General features: G+C 40.8%; 1 protein-coding gene and 1 long non-coding RNA gene across 2 annotated transcripts; one reads left to right on the top strand and one right to left on the bottom strand.

Annotated features, from left to right (window-relative positions):
• Positions 1-301: 301 nt before the first annotated feature.
• On the bottom strand, positions 302-18,354 carry elmo3 (engulfment and cell motility 3). The gene is made up of 21 exons (XM_068602860.1): positions 18,145-18,354; positions 14,247-14,355; positions 11,992-12,032; positions 11,797-11,869; positions 10,687-10,737; positions 10,264-10,433; positions 9,851-9,950; positions 9,560-9,711; positions 8,919-8,997; positions 8,231-8,281; positions 7,951-8,073; positions 7,627-7,749; positions 7,399-7,503; positions 6,947-7,055; positions 6,686-6,822; positions 2,632-2,795; positions 2,213-2,325; positions 2,023-2,127; positions 1,828-1,907; positions 1,594-1,674; positions 302-1,483 (listed from the first exon to the last, which is right to left on the bottom strand). The coding sequence occupies exons 2-21, from the start codon at positions 14,322-14,324 to the stop codon at positions 1,271-1,273; spliced, it is 2,148 nt and encodes a 715-aa protein (XP_068458961.1). The 5' UTR covers positions 14,325-14,355; positions 18,145-18,354; the 3' UTR covers positions 302-1,270.
• LOC137803964 (uncharacterized) lies at positions 8,775-10,494 on the top strand. Its single transcript, XR_011080107.1, has 3 exons — positions 8,775-8,894; positions 9,613-9,759; positions 10,296-10,494. It is a non-coding gene; the product is annotated as an uncharacterized lncRNA (long non-coding RNA).
• Positions 18,355-19,314: the final 960 nt, after the last annotated feature.

Raw genomic sequence — 19,314 nt, 5'->3', positions numbered from 1 at the left:
TGCAGTGTGCTTTCTGCACAGGGCTCTCTAGTCTAGAGCCAAATTAAATTGTGTTGGAAGAATTTAGCAAGCGTTCAACATGTTTACATTCAGTCACTATCTTTCTACATTATTTTTCACTTAGGTAGATTACTTTGATTTTGTGTACAAAAAATGACTGTGGTGTCAATTTGATCACCTCCCACTTAGCTCAAATGATATGACACAAATCAAAGATGAAGATTGTTCTCAAACTTTGGCTGCTGTGCCAGAAACAAAACACACACACGTTTGTTTTGTCGGTATAAATCAAACCGTTTATTATTGTGAAATCAGTGTGCAAATCAAAGTGGATATTATTACAGAAAGTTGCATGTCAGGAATGAACTGCAGTAGACTGCAGAAAACTGCTTAAATGAAATAACCTTGTGCCAAAAAACACACCATGTGACATACTCTAGACCTGTGTCAGTTATCAAATAGCTGCTTTGAGTGCTTTATGAGTCAGTGTGTAGCAAACTGTGTTTACACATGTTGCCTCCATCCTATTATCATCATTATCATCCATAATCATATGATTGAACATTATATAAAATCAATTTCAATTTCAGGATCGGATCAAAGACAGAATATGACTACTGATTGCATACTGTGTCGTACACATGTACAGGGATGATTTCTTGCTCAAGATAACATTTGTCACACTTTTCATTATAAAAATGTTGAAAGTACAATTTCCTATAGTTAAAAACTGAAGGTTGGCTTGTTATCTAGTGTAGATCTCCATCAGTACACTCGAATAGAAAAGAAAGTTGTACAGGGCTCCATAGTAATTATCCTGAGCCACTGGGACCGTACCAAGGCCAGTACCTATATTAGCTTTATTTAAGCAAAATACTGTCCAACATGAAAAATATTCTGTATTTGTCTTTCATATGTTGGAAAAAATGACATGTACCAATATCTCGAGAAAGCACTGTGTTCTAGGTAATGCCCATTTCGAAAAGAAAATACAAGAATTTAACAAATGAGCACAACTCGCATTTGAGACAAAGATCAAAGCAGTAAAAACAAACCTCACACACACAGGCATATTCAATGTACCATACACAGTTTGGTTAAAATAGATTTAGAATTATAAAATGATTTAAAAATAATAAAAAAAATGTTATAGGAATAAGTGCATGGATGCACAGGTCAAATCTCAACACACACGCACCACTTATTTCAGACACGCACACATATTTACACATTCACGCGTCCGAGTCGCACTGCAGCAAATGCACACTCTCTACTGCTCAGTCTGGCTGAAGTCGTAGCAGAAGTTGAAGTTGCTCGGCGGTTTGGGGATGACCGGTGCACTGTCGGGGATTGTAACGTTCTCAAGGTCCAGGAGGCGGAGCTTAATTTCCATAGAGAGCAGGATCTCCAGCTCGCTGCGCATAGATTCACTACTCATCTCCCGGCCCAGTAGAACACTCAGTCCATCTGTCCACAGGCAAAACTGTCAGAGACGAGAAGCCAGTCAGTATACCGTTTATATTTTTACTGGACATTATAATGCACACAGGAAAGTAGAAACTTTGATGAAGATGACAATGTTCAGAGACTCACATCTGTTCTGGAGGGGGCGATGAAGTTCAGGCTGTCCTCTTCAACGTCATATGTGATGCTAAATGCCAGGTCCAGCACCTCCTGCATTGGGGGACATGTCAAGGGACACACATACAAACATAATGAGATGTGAGCATCATGAGCATGAGCATTTTACTTGGATCCCAAGACGAATTTCCCTGCAGGACAATACAGTACATCTGATCTTATATAAAGACAAGGAGTGCTGCTGACCTTGTTCTGTTTGCCCTTATTCTCCTTCATGTGTGGACAGTCTTTTCCCGTCAGCAAGCCTTTGATATCAGCTACTGGAACTAATTGGGGGGAAAAAAGAGTGATAACAAGAAGTCATGTTTATTACATTTATATTAAAACAAATAAATAATAATAATGTATCATTTAAATACAGACAGGCAAGCTTCAACTCACTCTTCTTTTGCAGTGTTTCAATTGTGGGATTGTCAGCATCTTCCTCCGCATCCCCATAGTGAAGCATTTTGTGATTAGGGGACAAGCGGCAGTACCACAATTTATCTGAGAAAAATCAGAGCTATTAGAGGAACAAGACACAGTCGACTATTTAAAGGGTGTGTGTGTGTGTGCGCATGCTCTTTCTCACCCTGTCTGCGTCGGCTGCTAATCTTCCTGAACATTGTTCCTTGACACAGCCTGTTGAGTCTCTGCTGGCGGATCAACTCAAGCAGCTCTGGCTTCAGGCGCTCTTTGAGCTCACTGGAAAGAAGATCACACACATGCTCAACAAAATGCTTTGTCACACGCTATTAGCATCCTCTCAAATAACAACAATTTGAATCGGCTAATTGTCATTTTTCTCTTGGACCATGGAGACAAAATAGCTGAAAAAAAATCCACATAAGACACAAACCTTGCATCAAAAGACCATTGAAACCAAAATATACAAAGGCTGACATTTTTTGCCATGCAGCTGAAACATCGTAAGCAAAAAAAAGGTGCACATGTAAATTGTTTCAGCAAAGACTGCCATGGCACCTCAGCTTTAGACATCCTGCTACTCACACAACGGGTGGCGCGAGAGTCTCTTCTTGGTGCAGCCGTTCGGTCTGCCGCAGTTTGAGGATCTCGCCGTAGTTGAGGGCGTTGACTTTGTTCTTGAAGAGCTCCAGGGAGGTTGGCTTACTGGACAACGTCCTGGTGATCTGCTCCCTCACCACCTGCATCACCTGGAGATGGAGACATGGAGGTCAGACACTGTGCAGTCATGTCAGCTGGACAACGGTGTACCGCCTTCTTTGATAGCTGGGGGGAATGAGTGATAAGTGCAGGCTTTGGGAAGCAATTTTAAGTTTAGTTTATTGGATTTGTATTTATATGTGCTTTGTCCTATGCAGCTCTCCTCCGAAAAACAATTCCCCTTGTTTCGGAGTTTCTATTGGGTTGTAGTGGCCTTCAAAAAGAGAGCTTCTGTATGATGTTAAGTAGTAAGATAGACATACCTTGTACACATCAGAAGACAGCTGCAGAAAAGAGCAATGTAAAAGTTCAGACGATGAGGGTGTGGAGGACCATTATTTTTCTTCCTCTATTCTATTGCCTTTTTCCCCACACAGACTACTTTGCAAAATTTGTGACAAACTACTCAAACTCAAAGTTTCACTTACTATCTTTTTCAGAGCTTTCAACCACAAGTCACAATCTTCATCACCATTCATTAAGATGTGGCTGACGAAGTCTGAATTATCTTCATCAGACACTGTTTGCATAAAGAATTAAGGTTCTAGTGAACTTCTGCTCTGTGTCAAGCCATAAACACACAACACACGCACACAACACACGCACGCACGCACGCACGCACGCGCGCGCGCGCACGCACGCGCACACACACACAAACACACACACACACACACACACACACACACACACACACACACACGACCAAGAAATTAAGAATTTAACTCCTACCAACCAAATCACAGCAATACAGCCTAATATATAAATTACTCAAATGTATAAGACATTTTGGATCCCCAACTATTGCCTTGTACCTTTAAAACCCAGTGCAGCCTGCTGGTGCTACACACATGACTCTATATCTAGCTCCCTGACTCACACAGGGGGTCAGCCATTGATCAGTGCGCTCTTTATTAACCCAATTATCTGCAACATCCACCCAAAACCCTCATTCCAACCATGCTCAATTAGTAAATCAATGATGGAAAAAGTGGGTTGTTTATTTTCCTCAACAGTAAAAGGGTTAATCCTTATATTTGTTTTGAACATTTTGACACATTTAATTTAAGAAACACGTTCGTATATTCCCCCAGATTAAACTGCTGTAGCACTGACTCAGCATTTGCTGTACCCGTGTGATTGTGTTTGGGTGTTTATTCTGCATGACTTGTTAAACTGAAGCGCACACAGAGGAACAGGGGTTGACCCGAGGTACCCTGAAACAAAAGCTCAGGGCAGTCGGTCAAACAGTGCATATATCTATATCTACCTTCGTTATACATGCTTCAGTTGTAAATAGTGGAAAATCTAGATAGAACTCTATAGTGCCACAAAAAGTAAGTCGACTCCAGAACTATTTGTCCTGATCTCGCTTTATCTGACAAACTCTGCTGACCTAGATCATTCCTGTTCACACCCAATTTGCCCGATTGTGATCAATAAGTGACTAAAGTGTAGATTGATCCCTTCAGTGCAGCTGTCCAGACTTCTCTCCACACGGTATGTCCTACTGTACAAACAACGCTTTGCCACATTAGGTTAACAGTAGGTTATAAGCAATTCACAAACATTAAATGTGACCTAACCGTTTACGACCAAAGAGAATGTCTGAGTCTATCCGTCTGGCAGCAGTGCAAGTACAGATGGTGGAATCCACTTCCACCCATCCGTTTTATATTGTGTGAACATTTAGGAACACTAAACAAGCGACTAGAGTTTCACCCTGAGTCTCCCTGCTCAAGCCCCCAGAGCCAAAATAACCTTACTGTCCTGCAACTTTCACATGACAAACCTGAGACAGCTGCTTCACAGTGTCGTGTCATCTCATGCAATAAATCACTTCTGTTTTTAATAAGTCTCACCTTTAAGAGTTTAGGCTTAGGGTGTGGACGAAAAATGGGACAAGGAACATTTGATATTGACTTTCTAATAAAATCAACTTGCTTGACACATTCCAACCAGCAAACAATACTAAAAACAACCTTACCTCCATCTTTCTTCCTTTAATGTGGACTATATTTCAATCCCAACTTCTAATTGCACCCGTTGCCAACAATCAGAGTTAAGTGACGGAGGTCACGAGCGATGAAAGTGAGGAAGAGATCACCCACATGACATGAGAGGTGCAGGCCTGTGGTTGTTTTGTAAACAGACACCCTGATACTTTCACACACATACTCAAACGCCCCTCCTACACACATCCCCCGCCCAGCCACTCTGTCGTTTGCTAAACTGGCCAATAGGAGCAATGATGGCCGCTTTCTCTGTTCCCTGAAACCTTGCAGCATGTACATGTATGCCGTGTCTGTGTGTGTGTGCGTGTGTGGGTGGGTTGACCATTATCACAGGGTGTGTTTAGAACAATGCAAATACATTCTTGTGATTGAATTGAAGGATTGTGTGTGTGTCTGTGGCACAGTCCTACTCACACAATCAGCAATACTTCAAATGAACTCACCAGGTAACAAAACCTAAATTTGTGATATTATATATATCACAAATGACTTGTTCTTTGGTTTCTATTCCACTCTGCTCCCTCTAATCCAACCCTCTCATTCTATGTTGTTTCCAGAAGTTTTACGTTCCCTCTGTTGTTGTGTAATTACTGCTCATGCCCTGAGCGCTTTGTTTTTGTGTTTTCTTCTCCCTCTGTGTCTGTCGCCCACCATGCTTTTCTTTGTCCACCTAATGCCCTTTTGTCCTTGCCCCAAAGCACCCTGGGTAGGGGGTTGTGGTCAAAAACAAAAGGCCGGTCGGCTGGGTTGGCGCTTTGCACACTGGCCTGCTCTCGAAAGGTCACAGGGTCTTATGATATCAGGAGAGCACTGTTGAATCCTTCTGTTTGTGTGATGTTGAAATGCGATTCAGGACAAAAGCTCTACCACTCGCATTTTTAGGACGGTTGAATTCTCAAAATTTCTCCCAGACAAGATCCCGATACTGAAGGTTTAGCTCAAGAGATCGCCATTGTACAAGTACTACATTGTGGCTGTATGGTCAATGCATGCTCTTAAATGCAGGGTCAACTCTTCTGTGTTGCAGGCTTCTTGGATGGTTAGCATGAGAATGCACCTCTACAAAGTCACAAACGTACAAAATGACACAGTATGTCATTGAAATCTAAAATCTGCAAATCTGCATTAAAACTGTAAATCAGTATTATCATAAATATATTGGGGATGAGCTAGTGTTATGATCAAAAAAGCACAGCTCTGGATCTTTTCATCTTTGTTTCTCAAACCTTACAATGACATGCAATACTTCAAGAAATAGTGTAATATATTTGTTTTACTGAAGATCAGTTGCCCTCTAATGGTTGTTTGTTAAAATATGAAACAGCAGCCAGGTTAGCTTAGCACAAAGAATAGAAACAGGAAAACCGCTAGCTTATTGTGGTTTAGATTGACTACAACGTTGCAGTTTCATCGCTGCAGACAGACCAATGTCACTAACATCCCCTGCCATCCATCATAACTACGTCGCTTAGTGAAAGTGGAGTCGGATTCTCTAAACACCGCGGTTGTCTTTTCCTAACTCCTCATGAATTCTCCTTCCCATCTTTTTATTTGACCCTGTGACGTTTCCACTGAGGTTAAGGAAAAGTGCTTAGGGTTAGACGTTAGGAGGTGATTATTTGGCTATTCGACCGCAGCCCCAGACTTAGTACTGCTGAGCTAAGCTAACCAGCTGCTAGCTCAAGCTTTATACTTACTGTACAGACATGCGAACAGTATGGATCTTTTCATCAAACTTTCAATGCATTTCCTGAAAGGTTGTACCATTGTATTAAAGTGAAAAGAAAGTTGGTTAAGTTTAAAGCTAGAACTGCATGGCACAATTTTTCTTTCTCGACTCCGAAGACAAGCATGCCGTGCTACTGTACCTTGTCAAAGTCCTCCTGTGTGGCTCTCATCTCCTTCCAGGTCTTGTTGAGCAGCTGAATGCAGACACAGAAAAGCTCATCCATCAGCCGATCCTGACTGAAGAAGATGGGATGGTAGTCAAATCCCGTCTCGGAGGCTGTTAACAGAGTAAGGAACAGATAAGATGGAGCACGAAAGCAAAACAATACAAGACTGTCAGCTGATGGGTCGGTTTGACAAGAGCTGACAGACATTTCATTGCAGATTGGAGGGCAACTTACGGGACTCCCCGATACGAAGGATTTCGCATAAGATGAGTGTGAGCTGGATGCTGCTCCTGGCAAATGGACACTCGTGTTTGTCTTCCCTGCTGCTGTTCTCCAGGACAAACTGGGAGACAGAAGTAATTTAACATTACCATTAAAAAATAAGTAATGTCATGTCAATAATGTCATAGCACTCACACAGACAAAAAAAGTATTTGACAACAATTACACAACATCTGTTCTATTTTTATGCATTACACAACTGAAACATGTATGAGCTACATGAGATCAGGTCAACATTGAGGGATTTAGTCTTCATTTCAAATACAAGACCGCTTAAGTTAATGACGTACTGCTGAACATGATGCTGGCGAAGAAATTGTTCACAAATTGTTTTGAAAAATGCTTTTCTGAATTACATCGTTCTAAATGGCTTGTTAAATTACAAGTAAATAAATAATGCTTACCCTGCTGTAGGCATCAGGATAGCGTGCAGCAAAATAAAACATGGTGTCCAAAGCTAGAAGACCAGGAGGCGTTCGCACCAAGTCCTGACCAGGGTTGCTATTGTTCTAAAATGAAAAAAAAAACTATATTAATCACAGTGACATGAAGATGAAGAGTCTGTTCACTATTTGATAATGATGAAAGTAAAAAGAAACATTACAGAATAACTTCTGACAGCAGTCACTCACAGAGAAGCCTAACTTCTTGAACTCTTTGGCGCAGAGCGAGCGTCGTCTCTCGTTGCTCAGACTGTTCTCACTCTCGCTTTCAAATGCTGCCTGCCGCAAATTGTGAAGGGCATCTCTTTGCTCCTGCAGGGGAGAGGCAGATAAATAAAAATGTAGAGATTTATCAGAAAAAAAGTGGGGAATTATTGCATTTTAGCCATTAACAATTTAAGGTAGACCAGCTAATAAATCCTACATAAATAAAAATAAAAAGTGCGAAGCGAGTCAGAAAAACAAACAGTAGCAGCAGATGTTTTCAGTCCGACACCTCCTGCTGTAGCTCACCTGGCTGTAAGAGTCCATAGGAGTCCTCATGCGGACCTCTAGGTGATTCAAGGTCACAGACTGTAGGACATAGAGGTAGTGGGCCATCTCGTCCTGGACTGAACCAGAACTATGGATGATGTTCTGCAACAAATATACACAAATATTTCTTCAATAGGCCAGAGATGTTGGTTGCTTTACTTACATTCCTCTGCATAACAATGAGGTTTTATTTCATCACTTTATCACTAAGATACAGAAAACCATGTGAAATATGAATATAAATAAAGAAATCGTTTACTTTATAAATGTACTGCCGGAGATTCCTCTTATTCAGGAACGCGAAAATATCCTGGAAAACAGAAGACAAGGGAACACAGTGAGCATGATTAACATGTGATACTGGGGTGCAATTACAGGTTTCTAACAACAGGGGGCAATATAGTATCAGTTACTGATTAGTGTGTGGGACTTTGACCTCTGTGACAAAACCATCACTTGCTGGTACACGCATCTCTAGCCCAGCCTTGTTTTGTTCAGAGCTTATTTGCTGATAAGAAGGGTGGATTTGTTGACTTTCCAATAAAGTGAGGAAGTGCGAGTCTGTGTGACAGTAACAAAGAGAGTCTGAGTAAAAGGGAGACAGAGGGATGAATGAAGGAACTGTTTCCGTACAACGAGAGAGGACCAGGAACTGAACAGTGGGGGAGAAAGTCTTGACTTTGTGTCGAAAAGCAGAGATGACCAGACAGAAAGAGACAGATGGGTCGTTTCCAGCTGAGAGTTATGATGAGCTGTGATGATTTGAAAAAAATGTCAGCTAAGTTACCGATTAACAGCTGCAGGCACAACTGACTGAAAATCACAGACATTCAGGAAGTGAACTGACCAAATACCTACATGTCTGCATGCTTGGGAGTTTGAATAGCTATGAGAAGAGGAAGTTGATGAAAGTGCGTTGGAAAGTAAGAAGCAGACTGCAGCCACACCTGTCTGTCTGAGTCCCCGGCTGTTTGTAGTAGTGCCATAAGTAGGGCCATGGCTTTGGTCTGTATCTGCTGGTTTGTCCTGAACGTGGTCAGAAAGGAGAAAAGCAAAAATGAGACAACGGCATCATTTAGCCGTTCCACGGCTGCATGAGAAGGTGCGTTTACAAAAGGAAAACAGGTTGAGATAAAAGGATCTATACCTTCAGGCTAACTGTGAAACTCTGGTGTGAGAAACAGCAGAGACAATGGTATTGCCTGCACCAGTATTTTTACATGTTTAAAAACTTCCTGTTACAGAGACCAGACTGCTGCTTATCACTGCACCACCCTGTCGCCTAACGGATTTGGAACTCTGGCAAAGTTGGTTTTCTCTTTGCTGAACAATAGAAACTGAATATTTTGTACGTGATTTCCCCCACTCATGGAAACCTGAACGTTGTTCGATATTGTCCCGTTGCCTTCAGATTCCACGTCTAAGAGCCAATGTTATAGTTTTGAACAAAACAAAAACTGAAACACAGAACACATTTGCCGTAGGAAAAGATAAAATATTTGTAAATCCAGCCGGTATGGCTGCATTCACTCAAGGTTGTAATTAATTTATGATTCCAACAATCATTCCTTATTTAGCTGTGACTTACACTTGGAGGTGAGCAATGAGCCGCTCCATCGTGACTTCCTGTTTGACCTGCAGGAACAGGCTGTGGCTGCTCATCACCATGCTCTCGAGGATGTCCAAGGACACCTGCTGTATTGATGCATCGGTCAGCTTGGCGTTGACAAAGCTAGCAATCTAAAAGGAATGGGAAAAAGGAAGGGAAGGAGAGAAGGAAAACAGAAGGTAGGAATAGTAAGAAAAAGTGCAGCTCCAATCAATGAAAAATAAATCATTGACAAAACAACAAACAGATAGAGAGCACAAGATACAGCACCTTCTTGATGAAGACAGATGACAGGTTCTCCCATGAAACTATCCCATGATCCATCAGTTCCATGAAGCCTGTCAGTGTGTGGGTCATTATCACATTACTCCTAAATGACGCACACAGAATCACAAACACAAATGGTATATTATATTATATTGTGCACTCACATACACTGACAAAAAGCTTTCAGACAGACTGCTTGTGTAGGATTCTTGTATTTACTGCAATGCAATCTAAAACATTTCCATCATGTGACAGAGCACTGAGGATGCAGCTCACGGTGCTGCCTCTAACTGTGCCAGTGGAGTTTGTCAGTGTACTATACAATCATATAAACTGCACAAAGTGTAAACCAATAGGTCTATACATGTTAAGCTCAGCAAGAAATTCTGCAACTCATGCAAGAGACATGTACTAACTCATTAGCGTCCTCTACTATTTTGACCAATAGGAGATGTCCGTCTCGACTGATGAACTCCTGAGCGAAGGTCACGTCTGTGGAAACGTTCGCCAGTTCCTTCAGCGAATCGCAGCGCACACCTGAGTCCGAGCTCTGGATGCCCTTGTACAAGTCTTCTGCACAGCGGCCCTGCGTTCACCAGCAACAACAAAACACATGTTCACGCACATCTTACTCAAATGTTTTGTTCATATAATATTGTCACACTTCATTAAACTTAGCTACTTGTAATCGTCAAAGAAGAAGTGATTCCAGTGAACTGATTCTGTATATGTTTTCCGTGCAGTTTAACTAAATGACAGTGAGAGACAGGGCTGGAGGAATGTGAGAAAAGGGAGGTGAGAGAGTAGCGTGGCTGAAAGCCTGGTTGATGCAGACTCACCGGTGCCTTGGTCAGACGCAGAATGCAGCCGTTCTTGATGTCCAGACGATTCTGCAAAACATAAACAAAAAGACACACAAACACATGCATGCAGAGGAAACCGTAATTAAAAGCTGTTGAAAAAGAACACTGACATGTAAAGTGACACAAAGACCACAAGGTAGAGGAAGTCAAACGCGCATGGATACAAATAAGTTAGCCACACAAACATATAAACAGTACGAAGACCTACACACACAGTACTCCAGACAAAAAAAAACACACTTGGATAAATATAGATGGCTAAAAACTACAGAAAAAGGCACAAGTAATTAGTACTGACACTTTACGAACCGTTAGTAAAAGAGAGAGAAATGTTTAGTTTAAAACTGTTTTGTGTGTGTGAGCTGCAAAAGAGAACAAGCTTGTTTGTTTTCTAAAGGAGTTCCAGGCCATTAGTAGAGGGACTGATGATGCATTCATGCTACTCAATGTCAAGAGCTTATCTAACACAGACAACACAGATTGCTAAATAGGAAAAGGGCAAGCTGTGATGCGTTTAAGGCGCCTATCTGAAGCCACCCTGTCCCTGGTTGAAAGAGTTTATATATATCTATATATATATATAGGCTGTAACATGAAAGAAAACATTGGAAGCGTCTTTTTCTCTGTACCTATCTGATGGCTTTGTAATAGCTTCTGCAGCCCTGCCTTCAGCCCCAAAAGGGGGCCCTTTAGTGGCAACCTTTTTAAACGGTCACTTGACACCAGGATGCCCGGTGTGCTTCCAGCTGCTTTTCTCTGTCTCTCTCCCTGTCCTTTGCTTTTTCAGCCTGTCCCACACTCATTTTAATAGCGTTGATGATGTTGGGCGATTTTAGATCTGTTTTAAATCAAAATCATTTGATATATCTCTGAACTCAAGAGAAATGCTCACAAAAACAGATAGAGGTGCTCACAAAATTGTGATTCCCAGATTCATTGCCATGCTTTGACAAAGTAAACAGAGATTTACAACCATTTTGTCTTCAACATGGAAACATCTGAAGGGCTGTCTCAGATCTATTGCTCAATGTCTTCAAGGTGTGCTCAAACATGTACCAGGCCGATTCCCTGGTTGATGTGACTCACAGATTCAGTGATGTATGTCTGTACTCCATCAGCGTACTGCAGAGCGTAGTTGTCAGGACCAGGGAGATTCCAACTACACGCACACACACACACACACACACACATTAACTATCATGGTAATACATAGAGTTCAATGACAATATCATCAAACAATACTACAAAAACAGCGTAGAAGCAGCATAACAAACTACTTACCCATCACACACTTCCTTTATTACAGCAGACAGAGGCTTTTTCTGGACCAAAACATAACACAACATGTAGTCAGACACATATCAACGCAAATACATTCAAGTGGCATAAAAAGAAAAACTCACACCTGCTGCATACACGTGGTTTGTAACAACAAAGTATTACTATCAAAGTATTTTTCTCTGTCAAGGAGCTCAACGCACACTTCAGTAGCGCCATGCCGTTATGGCATCACGGTACCACAAATATTTTCATTGGCTGCAAACCTTGATTGCTGAGAAGAGGAAATCCAAGAGCTCCCCAACACTTTCCGAACTATGTAACGCTCAGTGCCCAGATCTCTCTTTGAACGTAAATAAAAGCCAGACTGCTTCCATGTCTGGCTCTCAGCTATCCTGCTATTAGTGGTCAGTACCGTGGTCAACAAATCAAAATGTCTTTGGGTTCTGTGGTAGACCCAGGGGCTGCTCTGTCATTTGTGGCAGCCAAGAAGGTCAAACAATCACAGTGAGTTTAGTGACGACGAGTGGACCAATGAGAAAATGTTGGGGCATTCTGCCGAGCTGATGGGATTGGTTGTGAACAGACGCGTCCAAAGCAACACTCTTGAATGCTCATTAGTTGTGCTTCTGTTAGGATTATTAAAACAAGAATAACAATAACTACTTTCAGGTATCTGGGGCTTGAAAAAGTGTGTAAACCTGAGATCTGAGTTCTTTTCAGTTTCATTGATATTGCATTTTCCAACGGTTCTCGGTACCTGTTAAAGCCATTCTCACTCTGTTCAAACCTCCTCAAGTGATGTACAGTATGCGATCGTGAGACGCACACCCCTGCTGTCTGGGATACAGTTCTAACGACTACTCATGCTTTGTGTCTTGCGCACAGGGGTGCAACTTCCCCATAGTTTCTGAGAAACACATGGAGAACCTCCCCACAATCTCATTTAGTGAAAGTGGAAAAATCTAAACCATGGTTCAATATTATATAAATAGCACAACAAAATGAATATAACGGGGTTGTGTGATGAATCACAGGTCATATCATAATTTGGCGTGTTAGCATAAGGCTGCTACAAAATAAATCAAATCATGACTTAATTGTGAGCTTAACGAAGCTACTTATGCTTAACAAGCTAAATCGGGTCGCAGTTATTGAGCTAGCTTGCTTGAGAGGAAGGTGGCCTGTGATTAGCAGAAAATTGAGGACCTCGTGACTACACCACTGTCACGAAATGTGACATTATAAAATATATGGAGTTGAGTGAAAAAACAGCATTTCAAATGTGGAATAAAAAAGGAAATTCTGTCAAACTCTTCACAGTTCAGTGCAATGTATTTCTATATGACAACTTGTTGATCTAATATTAAACGTGTTGGAGCGCCATAGTTTGGTAAGTAAAAAGCAGAAGAGACAGTGACTGAAAAGAAAACGTTATCCTAACTAACTGTGACATCACAGATAATTATTATTACATTCACCGGTCTAGGCAGTGAGGAAGGTCATTTTTAAGACCACACTGATAAAGAAGTGGAGATAATCATCCTCCGTCTGCACTGACATCACTGTCACCCAAAAAAGGTTACAGCGCCATGATCAACTTCTTTGTTTTTCTGTTTCCAACAGCAGCGTATAAACTGTGTTGATCTTCTTCATACACAATTTGTTATTAATGTTGACCAAATATCTGAACTATTTTAGAAAGAAGCAAAAGATGTGTTCAGATAAATTAAACTATTCTACAAAACACTATTTAAATTTGGTCAAGTTTTTTTCTTGCAATGATACCTGAAATATCACATTTTCTTTTATGCCAGGATATATGTGCAGTTATGTTTTGTGTATATACATTAAAGTTTATGCTACACAAACATAGACACAAGTTGAGGTTTATTACATTCTTAAGGCCTTAACTCTTGATGATAAGACTTAATAATGACATGCCAATTCTTAATTTGCTACCTTCACATATAAAAGAATCCATCTGAAAAATGCTGGAAACAACAGCGTGTGATTCACAGTCTGTAACCTCAATGAGGCTTTTCCTGGAACGTGCATGTCCAAGACTGTCAAAGGCTGCTGAACTTCCAGCTCTATTCAAGTTTAATAAGTGAGTGACATGACAGCATGTCAGGCGTTCTTCAACACACTGGATAGCTTTACCATACAGCTGTGGAGTTTAAACGGGAGCATATTTGGCATTGTGCGAGTGTGTGTGTGTGTGTGTGTGTGTGTGTGTGTGTGTGTGTGTGTTTTACCTGGTCCAGTTGTATGAGCTGGGGATAGGCCCCAGGCATCTGGATAGCTATCTTCACTATGTCCTTCTGTTGAGGCATGTTGGCACCTATTAACTCCACCACTCTTTAGCTGTTGATAATAAAAGAGATGAATTGTCAAAATTAGGCCTCATTACGTTTCGTACAATATATTCTTTAATCAAAATGTAGTGACTATTATTGCTGGCAACCTGAAAAAATGGGAGCTTAAAGAGGTCATTTCACAGTGACCTCTTTAAGCTCCAGAATGTGAGAACAAAGAGTAAAGACGAATAAAACCAAAACCAAAACTAAATACACAGTCTTCCTTTCCCATTTCAAGAACGATAACTTTGTGATAACTTAAATAAACTACAACCAAAATGAGATTGAGTTTGTATCCGGCTGTCCCAAGATTAAATTTCACACAGAAATTTTGTGGCGGTGTCAAATTTGAGCTCTAAACTGGTTATAAACAGAATATTGAGCATTTCATTAATGAATAAAGGTGTGGGCATAGTCTTGACTACAGTAGATGGATACAAAGTGACTCTTCTCGTAGGCTATTGCTGTCGTGTCAAACAGATTATTAACGAGTTCAGGTGAAAGCTACCCAACCCGAGAGCAGTCGTCTTATGAATAACTCATGGCGGTCAAAGCAACTATCATTTTCACTATGAGGTTATACGGCACTGTGTTCCTCTTTCACTGTGTATTAATGGTACAATGAGTACAGCTGAAAGGGCTAAATACTGTCTGAACACGCACTACGGATTGCTCACTTTTTCTTCTTCCCTTTTCAATTCACGCACACTCATCATACACACTTCCTCCCCAGCCTCCAGACAGCATTCCCAGAGGATACAGAAGAAGCAGTTGTGCTTCCAACCCTTCCCCCTTCCTTGTTCTTCTTTGTCTCTCCCCGGCTCTCAGACATTGAAACAATACAGTTGGATCTAAATTCTTCTGTACGTTCATGAGCTCTCGATGAAAGCAAATAGGTTGAGCTTGTGCCTGCTTATGTTCGGTGTGATTAATAAACCCCACGCTCTTCTCGATCTGTTGGATAGTTCACATACCATTGCTGCAGTCTAAAAAAAGCTCTCGCAGTTTATGGCAGGTTTCAAAGCAATACTTCTGTCAAAACAGCCACGTGTCTTTACGGTCTTCTCAGCTCACTCGCCCTGAGGCAACAACTTTCTGATAAATAAGGCCTTCGAAGCAAAAAGGAAAATGTGAAGGACGATCAAAGCAGCATCGACTGAGAATGCAGTCCTGGGCCAGTTTGGTTTTGGATCATTTAGATGTGGACTTAACCCTGAGGTGCTGAAACTATTACACCGGTGCTGGTGGTCTAACAAATACCAACAAGAATTTGCAACCATAATCTTTTAAGAGATTGGAGTGTGAATGTAGAATTCTAGGTCAGCTTATAAGTCAGCAAATTCAAGGGTAAACAAATCGGGTAATGGCATGTGATGTCTTTGCAACAACAAAGACCGCCTGTGGAGTTTAAGCTGAGTATCTGTCTGAACTAAATGATGAATGGGAAACTGAACCCATGTGTCTATTAGCTGAAACCCAAATTATTGCTATGGCTGCACTACAAAGACTGAAAGGAGACATACCTTTGTTTTGTTAAAACAATTCCTCACAGGAGAGCACAGTGAAATGTACAAGGTTAAAAGTAGGGCTTCTACAACAGCTGCATCTTACGATGTTGTATTTGGCTACTCATCAGAAATGGCTGATCTGTATGACTAATAGTTATCAAAAATCAACACCTGCTGATCATCCTTTTCATCAACTTCAGCAAACAATTGTGACATTAGTAAATACCGTTGTGCTCCAAGTACAGCCTCACAGAGATGCTGTTGTGGCTGTAGACTCTGGCTGCGGTTGCCCTGTACTATACATTTGTTATTTATTTAGTCATAGATGTTTAATAATACTGTATTGTCACGTTTTAACTGAATGAAGCAATTTTGCAATAATATCTTTGCTTGTGCTTTCAGATTACGTTTCAATGTTGTCCAACAATTATTGATTAATCTTCAGCAGCTCAGTGCTCATGCAGAAGACCCATTTAATGTCTACATGTAAAAAGTATGTAACATAACAAATACAGATGAGTTTATTATTCTTCTGCTTCTCCTTATTAAAGAATATTCTCTTGAACAACAGAAAAAAAGGCAGCAACTATTTTATGATATTACAATCAAAATTCAAGATGATTTATTGTCTCATTTTACACTAACATTGGTATTAAGTAATATTCTATTAATATTCTGCTATTTGTTAGTCACACAGAATCACAGTATATCAAGGAAAAGGGCTGATGGAAAAATGTCAGCAATGTAGCGAGTTGCAGTTGTTGAAAAGAATACGTCATTAGACTTTTGTCCAGAAAGGCAATAAAAAAAGGTCAGGCGAGTCAGAGGAGAGAGCAGAAACATTTGGGTGAGACGCTCTAGTTTGGGTTTTCCCTGGCTGACGGCAGCACTATTAGTCTACATCATCATGACCTGTCTGTACATGCTTCAGGCCTCCTACGATACTGAATATGCTCAGCCTGTACTGACGTTCCCCCTTCATTACAACAAGACCAAGGAAATACTTTAGCTAGTTTCCCTTTTTTAAACTAAGCAGAAGAGATGGGTGATAGGGGGGGTTCATTCAAGCATGTCCAGCTGTACCTGGCAATGCACGTTTGTGATGTCCCCTGAATTAAGTAAGTAGAAGCCAAAACAACCCATTCTGTGTCCGTTTTAAACAGATGGGAAGTTAAGGTGTCAGTACACTCCTCTTGATGCTACTCACCCTAATACATGCACTGGAAATTCTTTCATTTTTATTGATGGTTTATTTATATCAATTTGGTTTATATCAATGGCAAAAAAAAAATCGGAATGCGGATATTTGCTGTTTTTCTTTTTTTTTACCAAAATGTTAATTGATTCATTAATAAAATAGTTGGCAGATAAACATAATAAATAAATAAAACTGTCAGTTACGGTCTTATTTGGTTTTATCAGAAGCATTTTTTGTTTGTTTTTTTGTTTTACTTCACATGTCACATACAATACAATACAATCAGGACACACAGTAAACTATTACAGATGGCACATTCATAACCAATTGTTAGTGTATTAAAATGTTAATACAGTAATGGAAAGTTCTGACAGCTACGACACCAGGGAAATAAACCAAAACTTTACAAGGTTTTAGGATTCGAATCTCCACCATGGTCAGCAGCTGTCAGTGCCTGTATGCTTTGATGGGAAATTTGATGCATAACTAAGATTAAAGCCACCAGCACACCCAGACCCTCTCTTAGCCTGCTGACTCACTAGTGTGTCCCAGACCTCCTAGTGGGTGTGTGTGTGTGTGTGTGGGGGGGGGGGGGGGGGTGAGAGAGAGAGAGAGAGAGAGAGAGAGAGAGAGACTCAGCTGCCTGAAATTCCTAACCTGACAGGGTCCTCTCTCACCACGACACACACACACACACACACACACACACACACGTAATGACTTGCTTGCTTTACATTTATCAAAATAAACACTATATTAATATAACATATTATAACATATACGACAGCTGTGTATCATATTCATTACAATAATATACTACTTTGCACAAATACAAGTAGCTTGTGTGCAGCTGAACACTGTAAGCTAATGAGTTCAATAAAGGCATGTGCTCTGCTGCATACGTGAGCCACCAAACTATGTTTGAAGCCAATTAACTAGTTAGACATGAGCACGTGAACGCATATGAATGTAATTAACAGCACCTGAACTGTTACGACTTCAAACTGAGACGACTATTGCCCCATCATGACAAGGCTGTGAGAGAAGTGAGAGAGTCAGCTGCAGAGTTTTTTTTCCCCTCTGGTCCTACCTGGTTTGAAAAGACGAGTCGAGGGCTACTGTCCCACAGGAACCGCCGCAGTCGGAGCGAGAAACATTTGCAAATGTCTATTTCTCTCTCGGAAAGAACTAATTTCGTCCGCAGAAGTGTCTTCTCTCAGAGTGGCATTTGCACTGCTCTCTAACACAGGAGGAAACTCCCTGCAATACGTTTTCAGGAATGATTAGTTGACCTAAAAGTTCCGGGTTGGTAGTTCTCCTCAGTCGAGAGTTTGAGGACGCAAGCCAGTCAGATTTAGAGAAAGCACTTCCGGTTGTGACTTTCAAAATAAAAACCACATCCTGTCCAGCGTGTTATTGTGAGAAATTATGTAATGTTATGCTATGTTTTACGGAAACAATCCATGAGCTGAATGGTTATTATTGATTATTTCCATTATGTCTAATCGTCTAATATAATCTCCCAACCGTGCCCGTGTCGGATTGTATCTTCAAACATGTCATTGTTACTTTGTCATCGAGCGATAGAGCACTCTTACTTTGAAAGGAACATTATGCAAACATTTTAAATGCTGCCAGTGCTTATGTTGGGCTATTTTTTTCTTTCAAATATCCAAGAAGTAGATTAACTAAATCAAAGTTCCGGGTTGGATGCGGCAGGTTACAGCTGCCCCCTGCTGTCCCTGAGTTGTATATTGTATGTACATATCGCTGCCAGGTCAATACTATAGGTATTTATCAGTATTGTTCCATGATGTCACCAAAAGGGCAGCTGGGTGCTCTATGGCATCCAAGACATTGCTGCACGTCACGGTTCTCCTCTATACCTTTACTTGTAGTTATACAACCTGAGCGTCTTAACCCCGAAGCCAACAATGTACCCCACAGAGACATTTTCGTCTCGCATCAAATTGTGCATGTAATTAAGACATCCTATTTCACACTATGAAAGTGATGTCGACCAATCGAGTTATTGGGGTCATACACTCTAATACTATAACCCTATTTCCTTCATAACGTTTCTATTATGAGGTCGCAAAGCTAGCTATGCAAGTTGACTTGATAGTTGCATGGAAGGCCTTCAATCAAAGAAAAATCCTTTTTCTGCATTATTACAGCAGTCTAATATATTGTCCATAACAAATACATAAATTAAAGGGCTCAAGTGGAACAGCTTATCTGCTCTTGTTACACTTGTCTC

The sequence above is a fragment of the Clinocottus analis genome, unplaced genomic scaffold (assembly GCF_023055335.1).
Source record: "Clinocottus analis isolate CAN_PGR_092001 unplaced genomic scaffold, fCliAna1.0.p SCAF_6, whole genome shotgun sequence".
Lineage (NCBI taxonomy): Eukaryota > Metazoa > Chordata > Actinopteri > Perciformes > Cottidae > Clinocottus > Clinocottus analis.
This window is presented reverse-complemented; position numbering and strand designations above follow the sequence as displayed.